The sequence below is a fragment of the Myotis daubentonii genome, chromosome Y, assembly GCF_963259705.1.
Source record: "Myotis daubentonii chromosome Y, mMyoDau2.1, whole genome shotgun sequence".
In the NCBI taxonomy this organism is placed as follows: Eukaryota; Metazoa; Chordata; class Mammalia; order Chiroptera; family Vespertilionidae; genus Myotis; species Myotis daubentonii.
In genome coordinates this window covers 3,642,461-3,666,159 of record NC_081862.1, presented here as the reverse complement: position 1 = coordinate 3,666,159, position 23,699 = coordinate 3,642,461, and the positions used below count along the sequence as shown (strand labels likewise).

The 23,699-nt window shown below is 49.3% G+C and overlaps 1 protein-coding gene across 1 annotated transcript in view; it reads right to left on the bottom strand.

The window, feature by feature from the left end:
* The window catches only part of LOC132225628 (protein Shroom2-like), a 33,575-nt gene extending 10,117 nt beyond the window's left edge, over positions 1 to 23,458 (bottom strand). Inside the window, 4 exon segments of the mRNA XM_059680699.1 lie at positions 99 to 611; positions 9,105 to 9,140; positions 9,176 to 9,811; positions 23,400 to 23,458. Of these exon segments, the coding sequence (XP_059536682.1) occupies positions 99 to 611; positions 9,105 to 9,140; positions 9,176 to 9,811; positions 23,400 to 23,458 (1,244 nt within the window).
* Positions 23,459 to 23,699: the final 241 nt, after the last annotated feature.

Sequence of the window (23,699 nt, the reverse complement as noted above, 5' to 3'; positions counted from 1 at the left end):
AAAACTTTCCTCAGGTAAGGATTAATTTATATACATACACAGATGCCCCTGGTCCTGTGCAGCCCACAAGATCCCACAGACACACAGCGGGCACTCACTTGTCCTCCACGGCCCTGGGAGAGGGGACCTTGGGCAGCAGCTTCCGGCGCTGCTGCGCCTCCTCCAGGAGCTGCTGGTCCTTGGGGAAGATGCCCTCCATCAGGTCCATGGTGGTCCTGACCTTCACGCTGGGGTCCAGGATGTCCACCAGGGACCTGTCCTTGCACACTATCTCCCGCAGCAGCTCCTCCGACTTCAGGTCCTCGGCGGTCCTCTCCCTGGCCTTCCCGTAGCTGAGCGCAGGCGGGGAGGCCCGGCCATCGGGGGCGGCGGGGGGCTGGGCCGGGGGCTGGGGCTCAGTGCCCGGGCGGCTGTATAGACAGAAGCGGGAGTAGGACTGCTCAGATGTGCTCAGCGTCTTGATCTGGTCTCTCTACAACCCGCTGAGCAGCGCAGGCAGCTCGGCAGTGTAGGCCAGGCCCTGGCGGCTCTCCTTCTCGGGCTGGCTCTCTGAGTACACAATCTTGATGGGCACCATTTTCACTGTGGTGTTGTAGGTCACCCGCTTTATTCTGCAAACAGAAGAGCCAGAGGCTGAAAGGCAAGGCATGCCCGGGCGGCTGGTGCCACTCCATGCCTGCCTGCCGCCACCCAGCACTTGAAGCCACCCTTGGTCCAGCTGGCATACCAGGGAGCCGAGGGCCTGGCACCAAACGGGCGCATTGCTCCCCTGTTATCTGGACTGAGTCACTAAGCACACACTTTCCTTTAAAAAAGTTTCTTGGTACAAGAAGCTGGACGGCACCTGGAACCTCCACAGGAAAGAGATAGAAAACAGTAAAAAACAGCCTGGTCAACAGAACAGGGCTGCATCCCAGATACCTGGAAGCTGGTGCCCTCTGCCACATCTTACAGGACCACACCCAGGGACCCTGCTAGGGAGGCCAGCAGGACAAACGTGTTCCAAGTCTTCTCACAGGATCTATCAGAGACAGAGAGCCACCTACTGGCACCCAGGAAAGAAGGAAAGATCAAGCCCAAGTCACAACCTACACTCCAAACTGACTTTTAACTTGGTGGCTTAATGCCACTTCTGTCATGTGAGCTCAACAGAGCGTTGGCCCTCGGACTGAAAGGTCTCAGGTTATATTCCGGGTCAAGGGCACATTTCTCCATTGCAGACTCTATCCCAAGCCCCTGGGTCAGAGGTGTGTGTGGGAGGCAACTAGTTGATGTGTCTCTCTCATATCAGCTTTCCTTTCTCTTATCTCTGTCCTCCTATACTCTTTCTAAAAAGCAATGGGGAAAATGTCCCTGGGTGATGATTTACAAAAATAATAATCCTGTATAATAAAAGCCTAATTGCTAAGTTTCCAACCTTTTGACTGTTCGATCAGTTGCTATGACACACCTGACCACCAGGGGCAGACGCTCTGACCAGTAGGGGTCTGGTCCAGCAGATTGGGACTGGGCAAGAGGGCCAGACACTCCCTGGTGCCCTTCTGCGGTCCCTCCCCGGCCCAATCGTACACGGGTGGGGTCCCTCAGCCTGGCCTTGCCCTCTCGCAATCCGGGATCCCTTGGGGGATGTTGGAGAGTTGGTTTTGGCCTGACCCCCAGGCCAGGCTTAGTGACCCCACCAGTGCACAAATTGCACTGAGCTTCTAGTAAATAAAATAAAAGGCTGTGTAGAGAGTATCATTTAGATTGGCTATATTTTCAAGGGAAAATTCTGGCATCTTATCCCAGCAACAACAAACAAGAATCCCTCTTCATTCCTTTCATTCCACACTTACCAACCCTGACCATCAGTTACTACCTCTTAAGTCAGCCTGTACTGTCTCGTATTTGCACAGAAACTTGGTTTCTAATAAAGAAGTATTAGGAAAACAAACAAGGAAAAGAATTCAGCCATAGGCAACATAACTTTCCACCAACATTCCTCCCTGGTCATTTCTAAGCATTGAAACTATCCAGACCTTCCCTAAAGAGTTTAATAAACTTTTACTTCAAAATGAGGAGAAACCAGTGGATTAGACCCATAAAGCAGGCAGACCTCAATTCCTAATAGAAAGGGATGAAGCCAGGTCCTTTGGGACTCAGGTGCTCTCAGAGGGCAGCTCCCTGCAGCTAAGTTACCTGATGCCCACAGAGGCCCAGCTCCAAACTCACACAGGCCACCCAGCTCTGAGCACACAGCCACTGCAGAAGCCAGCCAGTCGGCATGCTGTTCTGACCCTGGGACACTCCATGACCCACTCAGGAGAGACTCACCCTTGATTTTCAAGGTGATAGTTCTCATCTGTCCAAAAAACCTAGGGCAACCAAACCGAAAAACAGGCTTCAGGAAGTCACCCTGAACCTCTAACTTGCCTGACAATGGCTGAGGTGTTGCTTACCACTGTCTATACTTCCTAGGCAAAAAACAAACCTCAGAGAATCTGAAAAGATGTGAAAGTAAGCTTTCTAGTTTGGGGACAAGAGTGGAGGCCTTTTGACTCGGAATGAATGGCTACTCTGAAATCCCCACAGGTGGGCACTTGACATTCTCTGCTTTCTGCATCCCTGCTGCCAGCTGGAGGACTGGCACACAGGATGTACCTGGCATCTGCTCGCTGAACTCATAGACATACTGCCCGTGGACACAAGATGCTGCTCTACACCCTGGTCAGCTCCCCAGCAGGTAGTGAGTAGGTGCACACTTGTGATTCACATGTAATCAGAAGTAGGGATATGAGATGGGTGGCTAATGCTCAAGAAATAAAAGCCACCAGAAGTCAGGACAAGAGAGTGTATGTGAGCTGTGCCCAGAGGACAAGCAGCTTAGGAGGCTCATGCTGGGCGGGCTTCAATGCTGGCTGGTCTGCAGTAGACTGAGGGAACAGGGCAGGGCCGAAGCTCCTGCTAAGTTCCAGCTTCTCATTGGTCTTATATGTCATTGGGATTCCACATGCACCCATAACTTGTGCCCTGGTATGAAAGACTTCCTTGGTGGCTACTTCCATGGGTGGCATGGCCACCTTCTGCCATACTGTACTCCTGGACAAGGGCAGAGAGGACACTGACCAGGATTCTGCTCTGTACGGGGGTGTTTAGGGCAAGGTCATTGATTCAAACATGGCCTCTTTGTCCAGAAAACTGCTGAAGACCCCTATAGCACGATTCTGTCACTGCTTGTGAAAATCCCTCACATGCACAGCAAAGACCCAGTGAGAAAACCTACGCCCACTTCAGGTGAGAAAAAATGGCAACCGATGCCCACCTCCCAGAGCCAACTCCAGTCATGAGCAATGCCACAATGCGTCCTGTTTGTCCAGGCAGCCCTCACTGCTGGGACTAGCACCTGAGAACTAATGAGAAAGGATATAGAAAGACTAGAGTCTGAATCTGTTAACCAGTACATTCTTGGTAACCTATGATTAAGCCTCTGACCTTTCTTAATAATCTGGTCTTGCAATGAAGCGTAGTAACCTCCATCTTGTATAAAAACTGCTGTTTGAAATTTTAACACTGCTATTTTAGCATCTGTAAATGCTTGCTTGCTTAAATAATAGGAAAAATAAGACTACTCCCATTTCAGAGAGGCCATGAACTATGCCCCAGACAGAGTTGTCAGTGCTGGTGCCAGGCCAGGCCTTGAGATAGTCTCATGGCCCCTTCTCTGCATACAGGCCTTCTTTCTCAGAAGGTCTGGAAGTTTCATTACAAATTTGGAAGACAAAGGACTGAAAAGGTATAAATAAGAAGGGCTTCCTCCAGGCTGGCTGCTTAGACTTTGGATACAATATTCCTGTAAGCCCGCTGGTGTTTTAAAGGACTCCAAAGTTGGCTTTTTAAGGCGTCTCATGTTGGTTAGCTGATTTCCAATACAACAATAAGACCTATATTCCTAATTACTCCCAATTTACAATGGGCCTTAAACAAAAGAATGTAACAGCTTAGCTAGAGGCACTAACCAGAACAGGCATTTAGATACAATCAAACTTCCCTGTTTTAACTGACTCAGGAGGGGCTGTGAAGCCCATCACAAAAGGCTGGTAGGTAGGAAATAGAAAGAAAACAAAGAAACCTAGGAATATCCTATCTAATAAGATGGAATATGCAAATTGACCATCACATCGTCACAAATATGTGGTGCCCATAGCCACAAGATGGCAGCACCCAGTCCCCTCAGCGCTGCCAGAGTCCCCCAGTCCTTTCAGCCCAAACTGATTATTATGACAAGTGGATGGAGAAGGTTTTCAGCAAGTATGAGTAGCAAGCCCTGGCGGGACCAAGGGAGAGCCAACAGGCTCAGGGCTGCTGCCGCCTGGGGAGGCCCTCGGAGTTTGGTTCTGAAACTGCAGGAACCCACTCTAGCATGGGCTGGGAAGGAAACGCTGCTGCCACTCGCCCAGAGCTAAGCCTCTGGTTAAGGAAGCGGGTTCAAGTTGCAGCCATGGAGCCTGGCGGGGCTCTCTCACCCCAGACCATCGTGGTTGAGCTCTAGCAGGATGTCGAGCATCTCCGGGATCACTGTCTGCCCCAGGGCCGCCTATGGTGGAGCAGGCATGGGTTGAACATTTTAATGAAAATGTGACACCTGTGCCCCACACTGCCATGCCCTGGTCCCCTGCAAGGAGAGGGCAATGGGATTGGGGGCACAGCCTCAGGACCCCGTTAAGAGGCACCGGAGCTTAGGAGGGGCTGGGAGCAGAGGGCCCCGGTTGCCAAGCTGACAGCAGGATGGACCTGAGGTGCCTCCAGTCACCGTCACCTGCCCAGCGCTGGGCCGTGGACCCTCACTCCAGAGCTCAGCCTTTGGAGGCACCGGCCCGGGAATGTTTTTCCTGTTATCTGGCTGGAAGTACAGGAGGCAGGAAGTTGAATTAGAGTCATGATTGTAATTTAATTTCTCCAAAATCGGAGCTATTTTCTTCCCAAATACATCAGGGGCCAGGAAATGTTCAAAGGACTGGGGAACCATTCCCAAATCAGGAAGGGAAGTCACAGGTACATACTATTGCTACGAATACAGTAGCAACATTTACAATGTAATGTATTAGATGCCTTCCTATCGCATGAAGTATGTATTCTCAGAGAGTAATATTGGTAGATATGTTATAGTTATGGCGGTATGTCATATCCTATCAATACTAATAAAGGGGTAATATGTTAATTAGACCAGGAGACCTTCCAGAAGACCTTCCAAATGTTCTTCTGGACAAAGCCATGGTGGTGGTGCCGAGGCAGAGGTGGTTAGGAGTGATCAGGCCAGGAGAGGAGGGCAGTTTGGGTGATCAGCCTGATGGGGGGGGGGGCAGTTGGGGGTGATCAGGCCAGCAGGGGAGGGCAGTTGGGAGCAAGCAGGCTGGCAGGCAGAGTGGTTAGGGGCGATCAAGCAGGCAGGCAGGTGAGTGGTTTAGAGCCAGTGGTCCCAGATTGCAAGATGGATGTCTGACTGCCGGTTTAGGCCCAATCCCTAAACCAGCAATCAGACATCCGCAGATTGGAGAGAGTGCAGGCTCAGCTGAGGGACCTTCTCCCCACCCCTGTACACAAATTTCACGCACCGAGCCACTACTGTGTGTGTGTGTGTGTGTGTGTGTGTGTGTGTGTGTGTGTGTGTGTGTATATATATATATATATATATATAATCTCATTGTATCACTTGTTCAGGCTTTGGATCTTTGTATCACCTGAGCCAGCCATGCTGCTTGATTAAAGGTGTCTCCTGAAACCTCTGAGTGCTTGACTGTTGCTTTTTTGCACCAGTTCCATAACATAAGAGGCCATGTAGGTAGGCCTGTTTCCATATCTTACACCTGATTCACCTTATTGCCTGCTTTCCTGCTTCTCCTTCCTGTGCAGAAGTCAGTATGAGAGGCTATTTAAGTGACAGCTGCACTCTGAGTGACACAGAGCACAGTACTGGCACACATAGGAAGATGTGGTTGAGATGTCACACATGAAAACATAGGTTGACATCCGTCATACTGCTGAGTTATTTCAAGCTAAAAGAAAAATAGTTTCACCTGGCTGGTGTGGCTCAGTGGTTGAGCATTGACCTATGAACCAGTAGGTCATGGTTCAATTCCCGGTCAGGACACATGCCCGGGTTGCGGGCTCGATCCCCAGTAGGGGGTGTTCAGGAGGCAGCCGATCCATGATTCTCTCTCATGGATGTTTCTATATCTCTCTCCCTCTCCCTTCCTCTCTGAAATCAATAAAAATATATCTACACTAATAAAAAACAAACATGAAAATTGACCATACCTTTGCTACACCTTAAGCCACGCCCACCAGCCAATCAGAGTGACTATATGCAAATTAACCCAACCAAGATGGCGGCCAGCAGCTACAGAGCTGGAGCAAGCAGGAGTCTTGGTTGCTGTAATGATGGAGAAAGCCAAGCTTCTCGCCTGCCGCAGTGGCTCTGAGCTCCACTCAGAGCAACAAAGTTTCAATTATAGAAGGTAAATAAACCCCAGATACCTGCTTTTGAGCTGGAGCAAGCAGGAGTGGGTTGCCCCTGATGATGCAGGAAGCCAAGCTCCTCTCAAGGCTACAGAGTTTCAATTATAGAAGGTAAGTAAATCCCAGAATAAAAAAGAAAAAAAGGAGAGGCTGGGAGCTTCTGTCGCCGGGGCTGCTTGGCCAGCCTGAAAACGGCCCTCAGCCCCTCACCCAGACTGGCCAGGCACCCCAATGGGGAGCCCACACCCTAAAGGGGGTGTGGCTAGCCTGCAAACAGCCATCAGCCCCTCACCCAGGTGAATAAATCCCAGAATAAAAAAGAAATGCTGTTCTGACCCTGGGACACTCCATGACTCACCCAGGAGACTCTCACATTTGATGTTCAAGGTGATAGTTCTCATCCATCCAAAAAATCAAGGCCAACCAAATTGGGTTGGCCAGGTTGGCCAGGCACCCCAGGAGGACCCCCACCCTGATTCGGGACACCCTTCAAGGCAAACCAGCTGGCCCCCACCCATGCACCAGGCCTTTATCCTATATAATAAAAGGGTGATATGCAAACTGACCCTAACAGCAGAACGACCAAGAATGACTAGTCACTATGACACACACTGACCACCAGGGGTCAGAAGCTCAATGCAGGAGCTGCCCCCTGGTGGTCAGTGTGCTCCCATAGGGGGAGCTCTGCTCAGCCACAAGCAAATCTGATTGCTGCCAGAACAGCAGTGGTGGTGGGAGCCTCTCCCATCCTCCTCAGCAGTGCTAACGATGTCTGACTGCAGCTTAGGCCTGCTCCCCGCCGGCAAGTGGACATCCCCCAAGGGCTGCTGGGCTGCCAGAGGGATGTCTGACTGCCAGCTTGGGCCCGATCCCCCAGGGAGCAGGTCTAAGCCAGCAGGTGGACATTCTCCGAGGGGTCCCAGACTGCAAGAGGACATAGGCCAGGCTGAGGGACCCCCCCGAGTGCACAAGTTTTTGTGCACCAGACCTCTAGTTTAAAAAAGAAAAAGAAAAGTAGCTCCAAACCACGAGAGCAGGGAGCCCGTGGGAACTTTCTGGAGGATGGAAACGGCCTGCCCCTTTGCTGACCGCTGTGGTATCTGCTCGCCTCGTGGTGCAGCAAGGAACACACTTCACTTAGCCTTCTACTGACCTTCACACAGCCACATGTGGTGGTGCCCCCTGTGGGAGTGACTGTCCTGTAGGACATTTAGTAGCATCCCTGGCCCTACCCTTAGATGCCAGGGGCACCCCTCTCACCAGCTGTAGCACCTGACATGTCTTCAGACATCGCCAAATCTCCCCGGGCCCAAGCGCAGTCCCCCGGCTGAGGGGGAGATGGAAACTCTCTCCTTTCTGTTCTCAGTCCCTCAAAGGCACGTACACAGGAAGGGCCGAAGCTGTGGGTCAGGGCTCTTGACCAGCCAGTCTCTGTCTGCCCAGAATTGCCAGTGCCTCCACCTGCCTGCCTGAAATTCTGACAACAGCAGGGAATGGAACCAGGTTTTCTTCTGCTTTCACACAAGGCATATGCCCACTTACCTTTACACATAAAAAGATCTACTCACACCTGGCCAGTGTTTCTCAATGGTTAGAGTGCCAGCCCTTGCATCAAGGGTTTCTGTTTCAATTCCCAGTCAATGGCATGTACTTGGGTTGCAGGTTCGATCCCCCACCCTGGTCAGGATACATGCTGGAGGCAACCAATCCATGTGTCTTTTTCACATTGATGTTTCTTCTCTTTCTCTCCCACTCCCGTCCTCCCACTCTCTTTAAATATTAATGGGAAAAATGTCTTGGGGTGAGGATTAACAAAAAAAAAAAAAAAAGTTCTAGACAAAAAGGAGTATGGACATAGTGCATATTAGGAAACCCACCAATCCAAAGGCCTTATGTCAGGATTACACTGGGTTATCATTACAATCAGAAAGTGTTTAGAAATAAATACAGCCCTTTTCCGTAGGTAACACACATATAAAGGTTTGGGACTTGGATAAAGGTGACTAGGAGTGGTCTAGCTCCCCAATAAATTAGATATCCAGGGACCATGGAACTCTGGTTCCCTCTGTGCTATTCCCAGACCAAGGGAAAGTCCGAAGTCAGGAGTGGAACAGGGCACCAGTGAAAGGAGTTAAGTACAATTAGGTAGTTGAGGTGAGGGGTGGAAGAAGGAGGAATGTTGGAGCTATAGCTGAAACAAAGAATGTGTTTTGCAGGAAACAGGATGTTTTTTCTTGGAAGTGAAAGAGAACAAATAATGTTGCAAAAAGGCCAGCAACTAATCACCAAGGTTACAGATAAGACAAAGAGCAGGCTTGGGGTGCAAGGAGAGGGGACGCGGAGGAGGCGCAACCTGGTGGACAACCAAGCGGGGAGCCTGTGTTTCTTTGCAATAAATTCCTGCCTTGTTTGAACGCCTCTTGTCCGCGGGCGTCATTCTTTGATTCATGAGACACCGGGAATAATTCCTGCTCGCCAGTTCCGGTTTCACCAGAGAGCACACTGTGCAGGGAGGCTGAGCCCGGCGCAGGAGGGCAAGAAAAACCTCACGCGAAGAAGGGAGCCCATGAAGGGGGAAGAATGCAGAGGCCACCTTCCCAGGGCCCTACCTTATTGAGCTGTCATCCTGGATGAGCGGGGGGCGGGGGGGGGGGGGCGGGGGGGGGCTTGTCCCTCAGCTTCTGGGAGGCAGGGGGCGAACTGAGGAGAACGGGAGCGCGAGGTCTCCATGGCAGATGCCTGCAGGGGCCGGAACTTGGAAGGCAGCAGGGCTTCAGGACAGGCTGGGTGCTCACCTACATGCTGCCTGTCCTGCTCCCCGGAAGCCTTGGGGCCGGCTGCGGGCTGGGCACCACTCGGCTTCTCTGCCAAGGCACAGGGGCTGCGTACGGGAGATGGCCGCGGGGGAAGGGGCCTGCTGGGCACAGCCAGGTGATTGCCCGAAAGGGTGCCTGCGGGGGTGGCACTGGCTGGTCCCCTGCAAGGCCTGGGCTCCCACTTGAGCAGTGGCAGCCTCTACGGGGCAAGTCTCTTGGCGAGCAGTGCGGCACTCACAGGCCGAGGGTCCTGCCTCTCGGTGTGCAGGGCCCAGAGGCCTCTCTGCGCCTGTGACCCTGCGCCTGGCTGTAGCAGTGGGGCAAAGGGTGGGTGGTCCTTGGAGTAACTGTAATCATAGGGTGGGGTCCCCGCCCTGCCTTGCCCCTCCTGAGGCACCTCTGGGGCTTCCTGGGCACAGCATGGCTCAGACACCTGGACCAGGTGCTGCAGGCCCCAATGTGCTCCTGGGCTATCTTCCGGACACTGGGCATCTGCTTGTCTAGAGGAAGAACAAGTAACAATGAGCAACTGATTTCAATGAACATCTTCCCCAAGGGGACTAGACCCAGATCTTGCTAATTTCCTCGAATCGCTGTAAGGAATTAAACCCACAGGCATTTTCCCACGCCCGTGCCCATCACAATTCCTAAGGCCAGGTCTTGAGTCCAAACACACACGAGGCACCGTTAGGCCACATGTGGGCACATCCCACAATAGGTTGTGAGATGCAGATTCAGATACATGTCCACACAAGCTGTATTTGGGAGCAAAAATCAAAATTTACACAAACATTTTAGAAAACAATGAAAATTCTCATACACTGCTTTATTTGGAAAGGTTTATTTCATGTTGCAACTGTATTTTTAGGTGGCTTATTTCATCCAGGAAATCACCACATACAAAGAAAGAGAACCTTCTAAGATGGGCTGCAAGTTTACTTATTAATGAAGCCTTTAAAATCAATAGCATATTGGGGGAAAAATGAAAAGAATGCCCTAGCCAGTTTGGCTCAGTAGATAGAGCATTAGCCTGCGGACTGAAGGGTCCTGGATTTGATTCTGGTCAAGAGAACCTACCTTGGTTGTAGGTTCTTCTGCCCTGGTCAAGGTTCATGCAGGAGGCGACCAATCAATGTGTTTCCCTCCCATTGATGTTTCTGTGTTTTTCTCTCTCTCTTCCACTCTCTCTAAAAATCAGTGGAAAAATATCCTCAGGTGAGGATTAATAACAACAAAAACAAGAAAAGAATGACTTGCTTTTGGAAGCTGCAACAATTAACTGATCTTTTCAAATTCTTAGCCATTTCTATATCCATAATCCATTTCTGTCTTCCCATGAATATACACATGTATTCATGTTCATAGACATACACACATAAACATGCCTGAAAAAAATGTATACATGCTTCACACATGTTAATTTGTGCTGTAGGCAAAGCTCATGACATAACTATTACATCTGCAACAAACCAGCCATCCACACCTTTGCCAACACACTGCCTCTTGCAACCTAACACAACAATAAAATGAGCTTGGGGCTGACTCTCCCAGGAAGGCAAGCGCTTTCCAATGAAGATACCAGCTCTGCGCTGTTAAAGGAGACCCTGGCCAGGGCAGCAAACTGGGAACCAGCAAGTGGAGACCAGTGCCCATCAGACCTGCAACCTATTAACCAGCAAACCTCATAGGACACATTTCCCTGTCAACCATCGCCCCTTGTGGCTGAAGAATGAACTGCACCCCAGGACATGCTACTGAGCCTGGGAATTACATATGTTCCAACCCTATCTTGGGTACTAAGTGGCAAGTGTCCTGTCCATGTCCCTCTTGCTATGATCTCAGGAGAAAGGTCCCTCCAGGTTCAGTGGATGCTTCAGAGCAGAACCCACATAGCACACCTAATTCCTTGCCTCCGCCAGCCGGGGCTGTAGTCCCCACCCTGCACTATGGCAAGTCCAAGGTCAGGACCCTGTTCCCAGCCAGAAACGAATTCCTCTCATCTGGCAGAGGACAGGACCCGGCTGGGACCTGAGAGGGGACAGGTACGCCCTCTGTTCCCAGGAGGCTGCGGGCACCGCCTTCGCTTAGAAACAAGCTAAGAAAACAGCCAAGTGTAAGAGTTTAGACAGAATTAACCCGGTGTGGGAAGTCAGGTTTTTTAAAAAATGGGTAGTAGGTACACACCAAGACAAAATGGAAGTTATCAAAATAACCTGAACATGGCAATGAGTGTTTTAGAAAACAACGCACAGCCAAGCAGCTGTGTGGACAAAATTCAGAATAGCAGTGGTACTGTCCACGCAACAATGCCATCTGAGGGGCGGCTCTGGCTCTGATGGTCAGCGAGGAGGGAAGAGCCTGTGACTCCCATGTCCCCCTTCACTTAAGGCTTTGTGCCTGCTCAGACAGTGGGGGTGCTTGTTGACAGGGAAACGTGTCCTAACTCATGATGAATCACAAATGCCTGCCCAGCCTTTCATGTCAAAGACGCGAGGGAACTGGGAGGTTTTCTCCTCCTTCTAAAACTCTTCCACTCTAGCAGCCACTGACCCCCTCAAAGTGCCGGCCCCTGCTATTTCATAAGTACCCAGCACCTCCAAGAAATGGGAGAGTGAAAGGTGCTGCCATGTACTGCTCAGGTTTCAATGCCTTGGCTATCTAGGTCCACTATCTAGTGCTTATTCAAAAGGAGCTCTATCTGTAGAGCGCCTTGGACAGGACATGCTGCGAGAGCCACCCGGATGGGAGATGTGAAAATAGATAAGTAATCTTTCCTATCAAAAAACAATTTAGACAGCCGCCATGTTGGCCACATGACTTGCAGCCCCCTGGGGGCCACCATCTTGAACTGCAAAGGCCAACCCTTCCCCTTGGATTAGCCAATTGTGAAATACTGTGCACCTGAACTCCAATCAAGAGTGAGGACAGATCACCAGCATCAGGATGAAAAAGCCACGTGGACCACCTGCTCTGTGTGCAGGTGCTCCCAGACCATGTGTGCACCGCCTTCTGCAGGAGGAAAGATATTCGCCTTGCCTCCTGGCTCCCGAGTGCTTTGTGCTCTTCCAGGACCCCTGATTTGGGGGCTCGCTTTATTTCTTATAGGACTCAAATAAATTTCAAACAGTGGCAATACACTAGAAATCTAAAAGCAAGGGAAGGCCTACATTCCTTGGTCACAGACTGCTAGTTCCCTGTGATTCCCCCTATGACACCCCTATCTTACCCATCATAAAAAAAGGACGGAACATATAGATGAGTCCAAGATCTATGAGCCATCAACAAGGCTGTAATTCCTATACATCCTATTGTACCAAATCCACATGCAATTTTAGGGGAAATTCCCTCTCAAACTCATGGTTTTCAGTATTAGACTTGAAAGATGCCTTCTTTTATATCACATCAGACTCAAACTGTCCATTTTTGTTTGCCTTTGAATGGTAGACTCCCAGGGACACCTCCTGACAGTCCCTCAAACTGCCTGCCTCTCACAAAGGCAGAGCAGCCACTTTCTCAGCTCACTCCCCTCCATAAAGCAGCTGCCTGTATACCCTTTCTTTGCTTCAAAACTATAAACACTGGTTTTCAGAACTGCAAGCACTATCCTGCCAAACAGTTCTGAACTACCAGAAGCAGAGCTCATTATCACCCAAACCTTAGAATGTTATCTCTAAGAAAGTTATAAATAGGGAGACTGTTAATTTGTTCAGGGCCCAACACTTTACAACACATTTTGTCCAACAGCCTCAGGCATTAGGAAAAAAATTACCAAAAACCCTTGGGACCCCAGACCCTACTGAACAACTGGTAGAAATAACTTTCAGTGTTTTTAACAACTGAGATGGGCCAGAGAAAGAGCAAGAAAGCCATCCTATAGAAACAAATGGCTTGGCTTTAAGCCATGCGTCACCTCCAAGGCACCCAATTCCTGGAATACAAGGACATAAGAGGGCCAATGTTATTTCTATGGCCAAGAGGGACACTGGAAAAGAGAGTATCCTGGGACAGGACTTCATCAAGGGCTGCACCCCCTCTGTCAAAGGTTTCGCCACTGGAAGAGGGACTGTCCCTGGGTCTGGAAGGCCTGTGGACCAGAACCTACTCACACAATGGCCTTGAACTAATAGGGCTCAATGCTCCAGTTGGCCCCCACTGAGGGTACCATCTATGAAAGATGGAGCCAAGGGTGTTCCACTGCAAGAGGCCTGTTTTTGTCACTCACCGGGGATTCTTTCTCTCAAAATCTGTTTGATTACTGGGGGGAAATGGGCATCCTTAACCTTACTATTTCACTCTGCCCTCAGCTGCAGCCTTGGGATCTCACTCTAAGTCATGTCCTCTCATAGATCCAAGGTGCCCAGTCCCTTATTAGAGAGAACGCTTTGCTTAGTCTAAATAGGGTGGTACTCCTCCCCTCGTAAAAGAAAGGGACTTTTAAGCTAAAGACTCTCAAACGGATCGTCCTCTCTCATCAATCCCCAAAGTCTTGGGTAGGGAAGTGTAAATGGGGGAATAGATGGGTGGGTGGGATATGTTACAGAATTCCAGAGCATGAGGAATAGGGAAACTGAGCCAGGAAAGTTAAAACAAGGCCAAACAGTGTGGGCAATTTGCAGCCAGTTTGTAGCTAACAAACCATTATCTTCCCCAGCCAAGGACACCAGAGCAAATGGTTAAAAACCCTTCCTAATGAGAGAATGCAGAAAGGGAGGAGAGAAAGGGAGAGAGAGAAAAAGGGCAGTTTATTTCCTAAGCAGAGAAGCCAGCAGTATCAATGCTTGGCAAGATAAGTTGTCAGGTGCTTTTCATGAATTCTGGGAAGGAAGGTCACAGCAAAGTGAAAAAAGGGACCTTGAGAATTCATCTGTACCAAAATATTCAACAGAGGAATTCTGAAGCCTATAATCAGGCAAATCTATAATGCCTCAGACCCCTACCCAACTACTCTTCAGACTAGCTGAGAGCCCATCTGTGTTTCATGAGCCAGATGTATAGTTTGCTTAACTTGTTTTGCTTTCTTCGATAAAAGTGCATGCTTTAATTGCTAAGATTGACTTCAAGGTCTCTTGTGTAAATTTCACTTATATGAGAAGACAAGGATGGAGGTTGGGGATAGCCTCTCCCACTGAGTCAGGGAGGCTGTCCAATCCAGTAACACCTCTCACGTATCCATAAGAGGTATCTCCAACAGAGACAGATAAGTCATTCATGCTTAAGAGGGGTGGGGTAGATTAAAAGAGAGGTTCTGCTCACAGAAGGTCCAAGACCAAACAGGCATGGGTTTCTTGAGGACAAGGAGCCAATAACAGGAAACACGCAGAGATGGAGATTGGAAGCTAGAGGGCCCTCAAGTATGCAGCTTCACGGCTTCAGAACACATTCTGGAATCTAGTCCTGGCCTCTGTTTCTTTGGTTGGAGATCTCATCCTTAGACCCAAGCTGTGACACTGGGAGTATTTTTTGGACAAAAATTAAACAAATCCTTCTGCCAGTCAAAGCTCCAGACCCGTTTCTGTCCCAAGTTTAGTTTTTCAGAACAGAATCATAGAGGCAGTGATGAACTGAAGATATTTTCCGGTCATCTGTTAGCAGTTTTCTTCTGGGTTCTTTCTCAGTTGCTTTCCTGAAACTGTAGTTATGCCCAAAGTGCAGTGCAGAGCCTGATACAATGTGATAATTTTTTAGAACAGGTGAACAGATTGAATGAAGATTTCGAGGGAGGAAAGGGGGTTGAGGGGGAAGGAAAGGAACTGGCCAATGATGTTGCTCAGTCCCCTCCATAGATGGTAGTGTAGTGTGTCCTGCAAGTGTGACGAGGTGAACTGTCAGGACAGGATCTGTCCTGGGAAGCTACCGGACCAAGGAATATCTTCAGGTATGTTGCAGGTGACCCCCAAGTCCTAGGGGATTGGTGCCATTCCTCAGATGGGCGCCTGAATCCCTTGGCCTGCTGCACACTCCCTCAGGCCAGCACTCTCTGCACTGGCCAACGAACACCTGAGCAGAAAACACTTGGGACAGGCAAACCTCCGACAGAGATACAACAAAGGCAAAGTTCCCTCTACCCTCGCACCCTACTGCTGCTCCTGTTTCAAAAACTATTAAGCAACTTTCAGAGTTGTATGGAGAGGTGAAGAGTTACACTTAAAAAATATCCTAACCCAAACAGAAAAATTTAACAAATATCAGATGCTTTTCCACTCTCCCATGCACAGGAGGTTACCCTTTCCAAATTTATATCCAGTATTTGTAAAAAGAAAGAAAATGTTGCAGATACACAGGTATTTATTAATAGGTTTGCTTCCCCATTTGCCTCTTTCCCACCCAGAATAACCTCTTCCCTGATGGGGGCAGCATTTCTAATTTTATATTTAAGCATTTTTTAGTGTTAATCCTCACCTGAGGATATTTTTTCCATTGCTTTTTTTGGAGACAATGGAAGGGAAGGAAGGAGGGAGAAAGAAATATCAAAGTAAGAGAACAACATAACCTGGTTACCTCCTGCACTGGCTGGGCCCAGGTTGGGAATCAAATCCATAACCCAAGTATATGCCCTTGATCAGGAATCAAACCCATGACCCTTCACTGCGTGGGCTGATGCTCTAAACATTTAGCAACACTAGCCAGGGCAGTATTAAAGCTTTTTACGCAAGAAGATTTCTATCAAATGTACTCCATCAGAAGCCAGGCCTGGACAGAGGTAGAGACAGTGAGAAGATCTATTCCAGGTAATCTGAATGGCAAGCCAGATTCATTATCTCCTGTATATTTACCTACCTGGATGTGAATATTAAAAGCTACTCCTGCCCTGGTTGGATGGCTCAGTTGGTTGGAGCACTGTCCCATATACCAAAAGGTTGAGAGCTTTATTCCCAGTGAGGGCACATACCTAGGTTGTGGGTTTAATCCCCGATTAGAGTGCATATGGCAAGCAACGAATAGATGTTTCTTTCTCTTTCTAAAATCAATCAATCAAACAAACAAACAAATATATCCTTGAGTGGGATTTAAAGAAAAATAAGGAAAAAAATTACCCCTGAATTTTTATTTGGCTTGGCCATGTCCCTTGGAAACTGGATGATCATCACCTAAAAAAAATGGTGAGATTAAGCACCCCTTGGTACCAGGCCCAGAGGGGCTGATCTTACTCCTAAACCCAGAAAGGCTTCTTGAACTCTGGGCCCAGGGGATTTGGCCCTAGGGCTATAGCTGACCCTCTTGGTCTAGAAGGCAAGGCAGAGGTTAATTCTGTGAAAATACAAACAAGTAATTACACATTTTGACAGGAGTCTAAAGGCTCTGAAGAGAATGCTAAGGAATAAGAAAATACTTTACATACATGAAGGGCAGGGAGGATAAGTATCTAATTAGTGTTTTAAAAGCTATGATTTTATAACTTTCCTCTTTTTAGCCACCAGTGGATGCAATGGTCCTTCTGACTGTCCATGTGTGAAGCAGAGTGAACTCCACAAACTGTCATTTAAAATCCTTACAGTTAGAAGGAACAGTTACTTCTGAGTCACTGTGATAAGTATGAATTTTTTATGACAGACATTTCATTGACCTCAGTCATGGTTTTAGGGGCATCCAAGTTTTGCAGTTTTCATTATGTCTGATATATTGTTGATAAAAGCTGAGGCACAGGTCACAGCAATATATAAATTTGGCTTCTCCTTCATTCTTGCCCCCAACATCTACAGCTCCTCTTCTCAGCCATTCCAGCTTTGTAAAAATGTGTGTTTGAGTTTCTAGGCATGTAGCTATGGATCTAGCAGGTATTCACATGACCTAAGATTTTCACCTTGGTTCCTCCCCATGCCCCACCACACGGTATCATTTACCATAAAGACCAGATGTGCGGTGGGCTGTCTGATGAGTTTGTTTATGGGGGTGTTGGAGAGGAAAGGTTTCTCCTCTGTCAAAAGGTCCAGGAAAAGAAAAGATCCAAGATGTTTAAGAACAGGAATAGTGTCCATGTGATGGATTCTGGAATGTGAATCAAATCTGAGATATGGGAACTGCAAGGCATGGATGGAAAGGAAGGCCTTTAGCCAAAATGTATGGTGCAGAATAGGGGTCACTGAGGGCACAGGTCATTAAATTAAAATAGAACAGGTGAGTTAAGTGCAGTTTGGGGACAGGAAGGGAGGGGAGAGAAGAGGAAGTAAAGAAGGCTAGCAAGCTGATTCCCTTGGGCCTTCTGATGTGCCAACATCACAGTCACATATATACATTATGTTCTGGAATGAATATTTGTGTATCCCTCAAATTCATGTTAAATCCTACCTGCCCCCATCTCCTAATGTGATGGTATCAGGAGTGAGGTCTTTGGGAGATTGTTGGGTCACGAGGGTGGAGCCCTCATGAATGGGATTAGGGCTCTTATAAAAGAGATCCCACAGCCCTGGCCAGTTTTTCTCAGTGGTTAGAGTGCTGGCCCATGAACAGAAGGGTCTCTGGTCAATTTCCCCATCAAGAACACGTACCTGGGTTGCAGGCTCAATCCCTGGCCCCAGTTGGGGCACACGAGGAAGGCAGCCAATCGATGTATCTTTCTCAAATCAATGTTTCTCTCTCCCCCTCCTCCCTCCCTTCCATTCTGTCTAAAAATCAATGGAAAAAATATCCTCCAGTAAGGATTTTTAAAAAAATAGACCCCACAGAGTTTGCTCCCTCTCTCTGTTCCCCACCATGTGAGGATATGGCAACAAGTTGGCCCTCTGCTATCCAGGAAATGGGTCCTTGACCTTGGACTTCCAAACTTCACAAGTGAGAGATACATGTCTGTTGTTGAAGCACCTAACCTATGCCATTAGCTATACAGTGTTTTCCCTAATAACAGGGTAAGTAAGTGCCTTTGTGGGAGCTTATCTGTGCCTGGTGTGACTCTGCAGGGTCCATGGTACCCAACAACACAAATAGGTTCGTATCCAGTGAGATAATAAACTGACATCACCCGAGACTGGCCACTGAGAATGTAGTTCTTCTGATTCCATGCTAATTGAAACACAGGGGCCACCAAAGAAACAAAGGCCCTTCAAAGGTCCGTGTGCTGGACCTGAAGGTCTGGCAGTGACTCGTCTAACAGCCCATCGCTACTCCCACATGCCTTCTTCCAATTTAGCACCACACCGTCATGACTGCAGAACCATACCCAACCATAGATTCAATTAGCTTTATCTATCCATTAAAGGCAATTGGAAGTAACTCATTTTTTCCCCCAAAACAATGTCCATCCTATATAATAAAAGGCTAATCTGCAAATAGACTGGACAGCGGAACGGGAACAACTGGTCGCTATGATGTGTGCTGACCACAAGGGGGCGTGTGCAGAACATGGCGGGCATTGGCAGCAGCGGGATGGTGGAGCAGGTGAGCCAGGGCACCCGACCAAGGTGGGGTGCCGGTCGCTGTCACTGGGGCGAGCCTCTGGTGGTTACTGAAAATTCTTTGCTCCTGTGCGCTGCCTGGCACTCGCACCTTCTGCTGGTGCTGGCCCTGCTTGCACCCACTTCCCGCGCTGGAGCCTCCACTTACACCCACTGCCAGCACCGGCCCCAATCGCACCTGCTGCTGGTGCCCTGCCTGGCGCTGGTCCCAATCACTCAGCACCATCAGCAGGTGTAAGCAGTGGCTGCCGGCCCTGATTGCCCCTGAGGGCTTCTTCGCCTCCCCCTGCTCCTGAGGGGCGGTCGGAGCAGCAGCCACCACACTTGCACCTGCTGATGGTGCTGGCCCCGCTTGCACCCACTGCTAGCACTGGCCCCAATCACTCTGAGTTGTCAGCCGGTGTGAGTGGGGCAGGTGCCATCAGAGCATGGGAGCAGTGGCAGGGGAACGGTACCATACCGGCAGATGGGGGCGAGGAGGAGTGAGCCTGTGGCAGGAGGGGCTGGGCGGGGGTGCAGAGGATGGACCGAGACCTGCCCCTGTGGCTACTGTAAACTCAGACTTGTGGCCCACAGTTCCTTTCAAGGTGCACATATTCATGCACTGGGCCCCTAGTCTAATAATAAGTGGTTTGCCCTGCTGGTATGGCTCAATGATTGAGTATCAACCTATGAACCAAGAGGCTACTGATTTGATTCTGGTCAAGGGCACATACCTTGAATGCAGGTTTGATCCCAGCCTCAGTTGACCTGTGTGTGGGAGGCAACCAATTGATGTGTCTTCTCACTTCGATCTTTTTTTTTCTCTCTCTGTCTCTCCCAATCCCTTCCACTCTCTTTAAAAATCAATGGAAAAATATCCTCAGGTGAGGATTAACAACAACAACAAAAAGAACTTTTGAAGTAGATCCACATCAGCCTTCCACAGTAGTCTCTCTGGATGTTGAGGCTGATTTCTTTAAATTGTTGATATTATTGCAGATGTCTCCCATTTCCAACCCCCCACTCCTCCTTTGTCAGTGGGATTTGCATATATGTTCTTTAGCTATTCCCGCCCCTTCTCTATCCAGTCTCCCCTCCCTATTCCCATTTGACAACTGTCAGTCTGTTCCATGCATCCATGCCACTGGTTCTATTCTGTTCTCCAGTTTATTTTGTGCATTAGATTCCATCTATGAGTAAGATCATAGGATACATATCTTTCTCTGACTGGCTTATTTCACTTAGCACAATACTCTCCAGGTCCCTCCATGCCATCTCAAGGGTAAGATTTCCTTTTCTGTCACAGCTGCATAGTATTTCATTATGTAATGTAGTGAGGTCAGTTTTTAATATCTTCATTCTACTTTCCAAAATTTCTACATATTTTTAATACAAATGTCTTAATTAGTAAAACAGATTTTTAAAGAAGAAAGAAATGTTTTTAAAAACTGTCTATGACAGCCTAGGAACCTGTAACCAATATCTGTATAAATCCTGGCTCTCAGAAACATACAGCAAACTTATGAATTGAGGGACCATTTTGAATTGTGGGCATCCCTTGGTAAAGGCATTTAAATATAGTTAGAATGTCACATCATCTCTATAAATTAAGGGAAAAAGTCATTGGCTTCAGGAGTTCTCCCTTTTATCAAAATTGCATGTGACCCCAAGTTCTGAAAATCATACATCTGGTCTGATTACTGCTACTCAGGTGAATCATACTTGGAGATGGATTATTTGCCCAATAGGCTTTAGGTATCTATTGTACATGAAAATTTACTTATATGCATTACTACTACATAAAATGTCTATGACACATATCTGTGTGATGTGTATGTGTACACAATTGCATATGCATACATATGCATGCCTGTATGTGTAGAAATGTTAAATATCTTATGAGAATTTCTAGTTATTCCATCTTTAATGGCCTCCAAGCATGGTGAAGGGCCCACTGGCTAGATTTTTACAAACAAAATCATTAGGTAAGAAGTGTCGTGTAAGTGATACCCAAGAGAACACAAACTGTTAAGTGGCTGACTGTATGAGATGTCAGCCCAGAGATCCATGGAAAGGTTACTGTCAAAATCACAGCTGCTGCATACCCACATGCTGCAGGTAGAAAAGGAGCTTGGTGATAGGAGCTCATGTTATTTGTAAATGGATTTCAGAGACATTATGTGTGTAACTGACATATATTTATGTCTTTGTTCACCTGAATGTTGACAGCAAATGAGTCAAATAGCATAGCCCCTGGGATCTGATGTGTGATTTATAAGAGGAATTCATTCAAGTCCTGGTTTCTCTCCCTCGGAATAAAAAACCATTACATCTGAAAAGGATCTTAGGAATCATTTAATCCAAACTGCATATTTTATAGATGAAGAAGTGGAGGGCTTATAACCTAAGTCCCAGTCTTTCAGTCCTGCAAGGGAATTCTGTACTGCAGGTTCCAACCCCCACTTCTCACTTTGTTGTTGGTGCACTGGATGTGAGGCTGGAGAGTTAAGCTCAGGCTTGGCACTTGGGGCTTCAGCCACTGTGCGCACTTGCAGCATCTGCCAGCACCCACGGTGGGATGCACAGAAAGCAGCAGATGAAACCAGCCACACAGCCTGCAGGGCACTCCATCACTGGCCATGAGAATCCACATGCCAAGGCCAGTCCGCTCATTGTGAAGTGAACCTGGGACTGGGTTGGGAGGGTGGAGACACATGTGAAAAGGTTGTGTGAACTCTGAGGAATTGACACAAAGGATTCTGCAAATATTAATGGTGGAAAACTAAATAACTGCGACCTCTGATCAGATACCCAGGGATAGCAACAAGCCTCCCAAAAATGACCTGACTACCCACTGCTGCAGGAAAGTCAGCTGCAAAATGCAAGCATCCATAGCCAGTGGCTGGGAAAGATGGGCTAAACTCCAGCTTGGTTCCTACCGCTGAGGTAAAGATGAAGACATGGTGAAAGGCAAGCAAATGCATTCTGAAGGCCAAATAAGACACTGGCTTCTCCCAAATTCAGAGCTGGGCCCTGGGGAACAGGTGGTCCGCACCGCACAAATCCAGTTAGCACATTGGCCAAGGGTCCTCTGTCACTCCAGCTGGGCAGCAGGAGCCTATGTAGCCCATATTGTTGACACCAACATGTATGCTTACCACTCTTTAAATATTGCTGCTGCCTGTGTTTTGTTCATTTATATATATACTAGGGGCCTGGTGCACGAAATTCGTGCACTGGGTGTGTGTGTGTGGGGGGGAGTGTCCCTCAGCCCAGCCTGCCCCCTCTCACATACTGGGAGCCCTCAGGCGTTGACCCCCATCACCCTCCAATCACAGGATCGGCCCCTTGCCCAGGCCTGACGCCTCTGATAGAGGCGTCAGGCCTGGGCAGGGGACCGTCATTTCCCCCCATCACTGGTTCTGCCCCCAGCCCAGGCCTGATGCTTCTGGCCCAGGCGTCAGGCCTGGGCAGGGGACCCCCAGACCCTCCAAATGCTGGCTCTGCCCCTTGCCCAGGCCTGATGCCTCGGCCAGAGGCGTAGACCCCCATCACCCTCCGATCGCCTGATCGGCCCCTTGCCCAGGCCTGACACATCTGGGTGTCAGGCTTGGACAGGGGACCCCCATCACTCCCCAATCACTGGCTCTGGCCCCCGCCCAGGCCTGAGGCCTCTGGCCCAGGAATCATGCCTGGGCAGGGGACCCCCATCTCCCTCTGATCGCTTGCTCCACCCCCCGCCCAAGCCTGACGCCTCTGACCCAGGCTTCAGGCCTGGGCAAGGGGACCATCATATCCCCCCAATCCCCGGCTCCGCCCCCCACCCAGGCCTGATGCCTCGGCCAGAGGAGTTGACCCCCATCACCCTCTGATCACCAATCACCAGATCGGCCCCTTGACCAGGCCTGAGACCTCCAGCAGAGGCGTCCGGCCCAGGCAGTGGGGACCCGCAGTGGCAGCGTGGGGCGCCTCGATCGCGCGGGCTCTGTCCCTGCCCCTGCAGGATGGCTCTGGCTGAGGCATCCGGCCCAGGCAGAGGGGACTCGCAGCTGCAGCGGCCCCGCAATCGTGGGCTTTGCTTTAGGCCCAGGCAAGGGACCTCTAGCTCCCGGGACTGCCAGCTTCGACCGTGCCCAGCTCCCATCGCTGGCTCCACCCCTACTTCCTGCTATCACTGGCCAGGGCGGAAAAGGCGCCTGATTCTCTGATCATGGCTGGGGGGCAGGGCAAAGGCGGCCCCAGGGCCGCCTTTGCCCTGCCCCCCAGCTCTTAGCTCTCCCCTGGGTTTCTGATCACTGTCAGTGGCAGGGGGCTTCTTCCTGCTTTCCCTTTTGCCTCCCTGCATTGTGCCTACATATGCAAATTAACCGCCATCTTGTTGGCAGTTAACTGCCAATCTTCGTTGGCAGTTAACTGCCAATCTTAGTTGGCAGTTAATTTGCATATAGCCCTGATTAGCCAATGAAAAGGGTAGCTCGTACGCCAATTACCATTTTTCTCTTTTATTAGTGTAGATAAGGCTAAGCGACCTTCTGGCCATCTGACTGGTAGCTATGACATGCACTGACCACCAGGGGACAGACACTCAATGCAGGAGCTGTCCAGTGACAGCAACTTTGCAGAGTGCCCTCTCGCACTCTGGGACCGCTTGGGAGATGTCAGAGAACTGGGTTCAGCCTGATTCCCACAGGCCAGGCCGAGGGACCCCACTACTCACTCCACAGACACCTTGGGCCGCAGCACCGCCTCAGGTGTGGCTGGCTGGAGAGGGACCATGGGAGGTTGGCTCCAGGGTGTGTCTGGCCTGTCTTGCCCAGTCCCACCCCACCCCACCAGCCACCTTCTAATTAATTTCCTTCCAATGTGCATGAATCTGTGCACCAGGCCACTAGTATACCTATAAAGAAGAATAACTCCAAAGATATTTTTCCTTACTATGTGTGTGTGTTTGTATATGTGTGTATGTGTGTGTGTGTGTGTGTGTGTGTGTGAGAGAGAGAGAGAGAGAGAGAGAGAG